The sequence below is a fragment of the Pseudozyma flocculosa genome, assembly GCF_000417875.1.
Source record: "Pseudozyma flocculosa PF-1 unplaced genomic scaffold scaffold00004, whole genome shotgun sequence".
NCBI classification, from domain to species: domain Eukaryota; kingdom Fungi; phylum Basidiomycota; class Ustilaginomycetes; order Ustilaginales; family Ustilaginaceae; genus Pseudozyma; species Pseudozyma flocculosa.
Window position 1 is genome coordinate 748,410 of NW_006920872.1, and position 7,537 is coordinate 755,946.

Below are 7,537 nucleotides of genomic sequence, written 5' to 3' on the forward strand. Positions count from 1 at the left end.
AGGGGTCTCTCTGAAACGACGAGACTTCGTCAACGGTAGATGGCGATTGCAAGATGGAAGATCTCGAGGCGACTGCAAGCTAAAATATCTCGAGATCCTCCTCGTCGTCGCTTTGGTCGTTGCCGGCATTGGCTGACGGCCCGCTGCCGAGTGCCGATCCGCGCCGCTTGACGGTAGGGAAGTCCAAGTCGAGCGCATCACTCTCTCCGTCCGAGTCAAAGTCGATGCCCTGCAACAGTTCCAAAGGCGCTCCACTGTCCCCCTCGCCCCGGCCGCCGCTGCCGCTGCGTGCTCCGTGCGTATGGCCCTTGCCGTCGCCCTCGTCGAAGGTCTTGTACCTCGGGCGGTGCTGCTTCTTGAGTTTGAGCTGTGCCCCCGTCGGAGGTCGGGGCAGGCACGACGGCTTCTTGATACGGTCCAGCAGCGCCGAACGCGAGTCCCGTCCAGCCCCGTTCGCTGCGCCGGAAGACGAAGGGGAGGAAGACGACGTCGGGCCATTGCGGCGTGCGAGCGGGTCGAAGCCCATCAACTTGATCGCCTCGGCCGAATAGCTGAAACGCTTCGGCGTCGCTCTACCGGGTGTGCTGGTGCTGCTCGGCAGAACGGGGGCAGAGGTCGCCTTCAATCGGCCCCCGACGTTGGAGGCAGCGGCTATGTCGACGACCGCGGCGGGTGGACGATCCTCGTCGCTCGAACTCAGTGGATCCAAGGCCGATCTGCTCTTGCTCCTGCCCTTGTCGGCGGGCGCAGCGGCCGTCGACTTGATGCCGAGGATCTTGCGCCGCTTCTCGAGCGCCTTTGCTTTTGTCTCTTCGGCCTTCCTCTTGCGCTCCTCAATCGTCCTCTTGGCCTCTTCGAGCAGCTTGGCCGCCGAGCCCTGTGGATCTATCAGCTTGGCCGCCGCGGCTTCCAGCCCATCGCGCTTCCTTGGTCGTCTCGACTGCGATTGCGAACGATCCTGACTCGGCGAGCCAGGCAGGACCTGTTCATCGTCGTCGTCATCGTCATCGTCGTCATCGCCGCCGTCTTCGTCCCCGTCGTCGACCTCGATCACCCTCTTTCTCATGGCAACCCCTGGGTGCGAGTTGGGCATGACGGCGTCGCCAAACCGTGCGCGCATGCGCCGCTCGAGCTCGTCCTTTTCCATCTGCTTGCGCAGCCTCGCCTCCTTTTCGCTCCGACCGCGCCCGAGCTTGTCGCCAATGTCGAACCGCCAACTCTCCGGGTCCGTCGGCTTGCCCTCGGCAACGGGCTGGCTGGCCTCGACGGTGAACGTCCTGCCGGCGTTGGACGACAGCCCTTCATCCATGTTGCCGTGGCGCGGCTGAAACGTCCTGGTTTGATACGGTTGGGAGCCACCCGCGCCGCCGCCCCTCTTGCCCCAACCTCCAGCTTTCCCATCGCCGAGACCGCCGCCCCCGCCACCGCTGCTGCCTCGCTGACTCCGCGCCCCGGGCGGCAAGGAGCCTAGACCGTTGGTTGAGTTGGCAAACTCCATGCGCCCCCTTTGCATACCGCCAATCGACTGGGTGAGGTGGTAGTCGCAGACCATATCTTCGGCCGCTTTCTTCCCGGTCGTTCCCTGTCTGCGCAGCCGGACATCGACATAGTTGCCACAGCGGGAGCCGTCGCGCTTTTTTGTGCAGCACGTCGTCAGGTCGCGCGTCTGTCCAATGATGAGGATGTCCTCGGCCGAGCGCGGCTTGAGCGTGAGGATCTTGTCCTTCTTGTACCTCGGCTGTGTGATTCTGGGGTTGAGGATGGCGACTAGCGTGCCCGGCGTCTGCTTGTGCAGCAGTTCGAATGCGCCTCTGCTTCCGTTGACGAACCTTCGCTTGTCGCGCCGCATCGCGTCGAGGTGGCGCTGGATGTCGGCGCGCTCCGAGTTGAGGGGTCGCATGTTTTCGTCGACCTCGTCGGCTTCGAAGCTCATGAGCTTGAGCTGGCGGTCGCCCGACGCCGCCTTCTGACCGCTGGTGCCGAGGTCGACGAGCTGCATGATGTTGAACAGCCGCGAGCGGCCCGCCATCCTCTTGCGCTCCCTCTCGAGCTCGTCTTCGGCGTCGTTCCGTCGCATGGCTCGCCTGAGCTTGGCGCGCTCCGAGGCAGTCATGCGCTCGTCGCCCTCGTCGAGCTCGAGGCGCAGCTTGCCGTCGGCACCCCTCGCCACCTCGCGGAAGGCCAGCGGCCCCTTGCCGCCCTTGTTTGCGCCGGGACCTCTCCCGCCCTCCTCGTCGCTGCCTTCATCGTCGCTCCCGAACATTGATTTCGTATGGAGAAGGGGTCCCTTTTCGGCGATGACGGCGATCGTCAGCCAATCGCCGTCGACCGGGATCTCGTAGTCGCCGTCGCGCCCGCTGTCCTTGCCGTACCCCGCCCGCCTGGACTCTGTAGGGTCCACGTCCTTGTAGGTGGGCCTGGCCACCGAGTAAATCATCGAAGGTGGGATGTAGTAGCGCCCCTGCAGGTAGTCGGTGACGTCGTCGTGCGAGATGCGGCGGGAGCTGAGACGGGTGCCAGAGTAGGGTTCGAGCTTGTCGTAGTCGTCCTCCTGCCGCCTGGGCGGGAGCTGCGGTGGGCCGGGCTCGAGGGATTCGACCAGGGCTAGGCGCTCGTCGCGCTGAGGGCCCTGCTGTTGCTGTGCCGCCGCATCGAGGATGTCGCAGCCAGATGAGCCTGCGGCCGGCCCTTGCCGGGGCTGAGGCGACTCGTTGAAACCGGCGGATCTCATCGAGGCGCGTGCGGCGGCGGCATCGCGCATCTGCCTGGCACGCTCCTCTTGTGCGGCAGCTTCTTGTCGCCTGCGCTGTGCGGCAGCAGTGCGTTCTGCGATGGTCAGGTAGGAAGAAGGGCCGCCTGAGCTGGAGCCGCGCGCGGCGTGGTCCATGTTGGAGAAAGCTGAGGTGTCGCCTGGAGAGGACCTGGCTGCTGCGGCGGCGGTGAGCGCCTGTGCTCTGGCGGTGGCGTACTGGAGGGCATCCTGCCTCTGTTGCTGCAGCAGCTTCGCGCCCCGCTTTGCCTCTGCCGATATTATCGAGGGCGAGGGGCGGTGTTTCGAGGGCGAGGCGGGCGCGACGACCGAGCGGTGTTGCGGCGGGGCGGCAACGTCAGCCGAGGCGAGATTGGCACGGATGCGCTGCAGCTGTTTCAGCACGTCGTCCGAGGACGATGGGGCCGATATCGAGGCCATGGCTGGAGGCTGGCGGCGGCGGCGGCGGCGGCGGCGGTGGTGGTGGCGGTGTTGGTGTTGGTGGTGCTGTGGGCAAGGTGGGGGCTGGGGGCCACGCTGCCACCCTGCAAAGTCGAAGCCAGCGGCTGCAGCCGCCCCCTGCGCTGGGCCTGGCTGCAGGTCTGGCCAGGCGGCCAAGACGCGCGCGCGTAACAGGCGCGACGCGTTAAAAGTATCAGAGGCCAACAAACGTGGAGGCCAGTGCAGGCCGGCCGGGGCGTACTTGGCTTGCCCGCGGAGGGGGGCGGTGGCGGGCTCAAGATACACCTCTGACAGTCTGCATGCCAACCACTTCGGACCGAAGCAGAGATTAAGAGAGAGCAACATCCTAGCGAGTCCGGTACAGGCAGGCTCGGGCTCATTTTGTGTGGCACCATGCTGCCATTCTATCGGTTTGCAGCCTCTATCGTCCGTCTTCTTTCGCAGAACGATGCTGCCTACCGCCCACCATCGAGTCGCTATTCTACGGCGCAGGGTCTGCGTCCGAGGATCGCCGTGCCTCAGTTGCGGTCGGGATCCTGGTACCCGCCGAGCAGGCCAAAGCAGTTGGCGTAGTAGGTGACAGTGGCGGGCCAGTCGGAGAACATGCCGAGCACCTTGACCTTGGATGCGAGGGCGTGGACGACGTCCATCAGCTGCCCGTCGCTCTTGATGACGCTCCAGAGCGTCGTGTAGTAGTAGTCCTTGCCCGACGCCACCTTGGCCAGCGGGCCGGATCGCTCCAGGCTCCACGTAATGATCTTGAGCCCGGCCTCTTTGGCATTCTTGGCGTACTCGGACGGCACAATCTCGTTGGTGGCGTTGTCGACGGTCAGCAGCCAGGGAAACGCCGGCGCGATAATCTGCACGCCCTGCGCCGCGATCGACTGCATCGTCGAGAGCGCTGTGGCGTTGACGAGCCCCTCGGGCGTGTCGGTACGCTCGTCGAGGAAGATGGCCTGGCGTCCAAAGTCCGGGTGCTTCTGCACCCAGTAGACGACGTCCGATAGGCGGAAAGACTGCAGCCACACGCGCGAAGGGTGCACGTTGGCCTGCTTGAACTCGTCGACGATCTGGTCCAGGAACTCGTCCTGCGTGTACTCGCCCTGGAACGGCATGGCGACGACGGGCGCCTTGGCCTCAGTGGTGAAGCTCAGCCCGAGCGCATCCACCTCGCGGATGTAGTCCTGGTGCGTCATGAGCTCGCCGCACGTGTCGTACAGCTCGGTGCGCCAGGCGGGCGTTCCGTAGAGGAAATCCTCGGGACGGGTGGCCGAGGCGTTGAAGCCGTCCTGCTTGCCGCAAAGGCTCTTGAACTCGGCCAGCGTGATGTCCGAGGTACAGCACTGGGCGCTGGCGGGCTTGTTTCCCGACGCCGGCACAAACGTCTGATTGCACTTGGCCGCCAGCTCTGGGATGGCGAGGATGTTGGTCGAGGTGTGCAGGTCGCACTGCGAGTGTCGGCAGACGAGTTTGCGGTCCTTTGTGAAGCTGGCATCGCACTCGATCACGCCTGCACCCTGACGAGCGGCGGCGTGGACGCCCTGCACCGTGTGCTCCGGGAACTGGAGCGCAGCGCCGCGGTGCGAGATCGAGAACTGGGTGACGCGCAGCGGGTCCTCGGAGCACGATTCGAGGCGCTTCTTGAGCGGCGAATCAGTCATGTTGCTGACGAGGAAGTAAGGCCTTTCGCCCACCTGGACGTTCTTGACCTTGGGGACTATGATGCTCGGAGGCACGCTAAACACCTTGGAAGGTCCTCGCTCCGTCGCGAGCGCGGTGCTGCCGGCGGTCGAGTTGGCATCGGCCCTCGCCAACACGAGTGTCTGCTGGTCGCCCTGGATGGCAGCGGGGGCAGCAGCAGCTAGAGCGAACGCCGTCGAGCAGAACGCGAGCAGGGGTCTGAGCAACATCGTCGCGGGAAGAGAGGTCTAAGGGGAGGCTGGAGGGAAGGCGAAACAAGCACGAGTAGGAGGTGTAGGGACAACGATACAGACGGCGGGGCTGTGTCGACCCCCTCGAGTCCCCCGCTTTATACCAAAGAGGTTTGGCTCAAGGCTCGTCGAGAGTTCGGGTGCCGTCCGCCCCTGCGCTCGAGAAATAGTAGTAGTGACGGCACCATCGCAGGGTGCGCACCAATGGTCGACCGCAGCTCTGCGATGCAGGTGGGGGGGTAGGGCAGGCAACCCAACGGTCTCTCAGCTTAGCGTCATCCCGCGCACGTTCCGGAAGCCGTACATGCAATCTCGGTTGACAGCTGGTCTTGGCATGCAGCCTTCTCGGGGCGCAGACCGGCACGTGGCTGCCTCGCTCCGCACCAGCGATCCTCGTCGACGCCCAGCAGCAGCGCCAAAGGCAGCAACGGACTCGCAAGCGTCCAGGATCGTCTACCAAAACGTGGTGAACGCGCATCAGCCCGCCGGCAAAACAAAAAAGCCTCAACGCCATGCGGTCGTGGGTGGAAGGAGAATATCGTCGACGTTGACTACACAGAGAGAGTTTGCAGCTGGCCATCGTGTCTCGGCTCGTCTCCGGAAACAGCTACAAAAGGAGGGGGAACGAGAACGAAAAAGTTAAAAGGAAATGCCCTCAACCTGGGTCGAACAGGTGACCTTGCGATTTGTTCCGACTCGAGGAGCCGAAGGCCATAAACTGAACTGTGCTTCAGTCGCACGCTCGTACCAGCTGAGCTATAAGGGCGGTTGATGTTCGAGCCGCTGAAGATTACGTACATACACCTATTAATGTTCTTTTAGTGTCTGGTTTCAAGTCTCGGCTTCGACTTCGACTTCGACTTCGCTGCCTGCTCTGGGCCCGCGCGGTGCACCGACGATGGCGGATGGAGGAGGGCATGATGGCATTGAGCGCGCAGGCAGCGTCGAGGACATGGTATGACTTGTGTGTGGCACGGAAAGGGACGTTTGGGGGCGCAGGAAGAAGGAAAAAGACGATGAGGAGGATAGGGGCCCAGAGCCAGAGGTCAAGGGGAGCTAACATGCGCACGGATGGGGAGCAAGGGCATGGGAAAGGCGTGTCCGTGTGATGCGGGGGCAAATGCGGCAAAGTACGCTGGTCGTCGGCCGAGCAGCTGGGGTGGGCCGCGGCGTCCGCACGCATCAACGGTCGGGGCGGCTGTTCTTGAAGCGCAGGAGCGGCGCGAGGCTCGAGAGCGGGCAGGCCATCTTGAGGAAGGCGTGCTGGAGCAGCTCGTCGGCGCTGGCGCGGCTCTTTACGTCGGCGCAGAGGCAGACTGCGAGGAACGACTTGAGCGCCTTGGACAGCGTCTCTGGCTTCTTGAGGGTGGGCGTGCCGTTGGTGGCGATGAGGTAGAGGGCCTTGAGCGGCTCCTCGTCGAGGTAGGGCGGCTCGTTCTCGATCATCTCGATGGCCATGATGCCGAGCGACCAGATATCGACCTTGGCGCCGTACTCCTTCTGCTTGACCACCTCGGGCGCCATCCAGTAGGGCGTGCCGACCATCGTGGCGCGTTTGCTCTTCTGGTCCGTCAGCTTGGCGCAGAAGCCAAAGTCGGTGATCTTGACCTGTCCCGAGGCGTTGAGCAGCACATTGTCCGACTTGATGTCGCGGTGGATGATGCTCTGGCTGTGCAGGTGCTCGAGGCCCTTGCACGTCTCGAAGCAGATGGCCGCGATCTGGTCCTCCTCGAGCGTGTTGTTGTCGATGACGTCGGTCAGCGCGCCGCCCTCCATGTACTCCATGATGACCCACAGCTCGTTGTTGCGGACGAGGAACGAGTCGAGGAAGTTGACAATGTTGGGGTGCTGAGACTCCTTCATGACGAGGATCTCGTTGACGATGAGCTCCTTGCGCGGCTGCATCGACAGGTCCATCGTCTTGATGGCGACCCGCTGGCCCGTCGCCAGGGTCTTGGCCACAAACACCGAGCCCGACGCGCCCTGGCCGACCTTCTTCATCTTGCTGTAGAGGAGGTTGGGGTCGTCGGGGCTCACGACGCTCCGCAGCTTCTCCATGATCTGCGCCTCGCTCATCGTGCTGATCCGCCGCTCCGCCTCTTTCTGCTGCGCCGTCTTGGGCGCATCCGCCTTCTTGGCCGTCTGCAGCGGCTTGACGGTCGCAGGCGCGGCCGCAGCGTTCGGCGGCGCAGCCGAAGGCTTGCTGGCCGCAGGTGCCGCCCCCGCCGCAGCTGCTCCCGATGGCTTCGCATCGACGGCAGGCCGCGAAGAGGACGGCACAGACGAGGACGACGAAGCAGCCGTTGCCTCTGACGACAGCTTGAGCTCCTTTGTCTTGACGTTGAGAGCCCGGACGGGATCGATGTCCTTGGACGACTTGAGGCCATAATCGGCC

At 64.1% G+C, this 7,537-nt stretch overlaps 3 protein-coding genes across 3 annotated transcripts in view; all 3 read right to left on the reverse strand.

Annotated features, from left to right (window-relative positions):
* Nucleotides 1-79: 79 nt before the first annotated feature.
* Nucleotides 80-3,190, reverse strand: PFL1_01736 (uncharacterized protein; the record flags this gene model as incomplete). The annotated part of the gene is made up of 2 exons (XM_007879246.1): nt 80-456; nt 697-3,190. The coding sequence occupies 2 exons, from the start codon at nt 3,188-3,190 to the stop codon at nt 80-82; spliced, it is 2,871 nt and encodes a 956-aa protein (XP_007877437.1).
* Nucleotides 3,191-3,729: 539 nt separating this feature from the next.
* On the reverse strand, nt 3,730-5,121 carry PFL1_01737 (uncharacterized protein; the record flags this gene model as incomplete). Its single annotated transcript, XM_007879247.1, has 1 exon — nt 3,730-5,121. The coding sequence occupies one exon, from the start codon at nt 5,119-5,121 to the stop codon at nt 3,730-3,732; it is 1,392 nt and encodes a 463-aa protein (XP_007877438.1).
* Nucleotides 5,122-6,324: 1,203 nt separating this feature from the next.
* PFL1_01738 (uncharacterized protein) overlaps nt 6,325-7,537 on the reverse strand; it is a gene marked incomplete at both ends in the record, with an annotated part of 2,545 nt that continues 1,332 nt past the window's right edge. The window contains one exon of the mRNA XM_007879248.1: nt 6,325-7,518. Within this exon, the coding sequence (XP_007877439.1) occupies nt 6,325-7,518 (1,194 nt within the window). The remainder of the gene's footprint in view (nt 7,519-7,537) is intronic.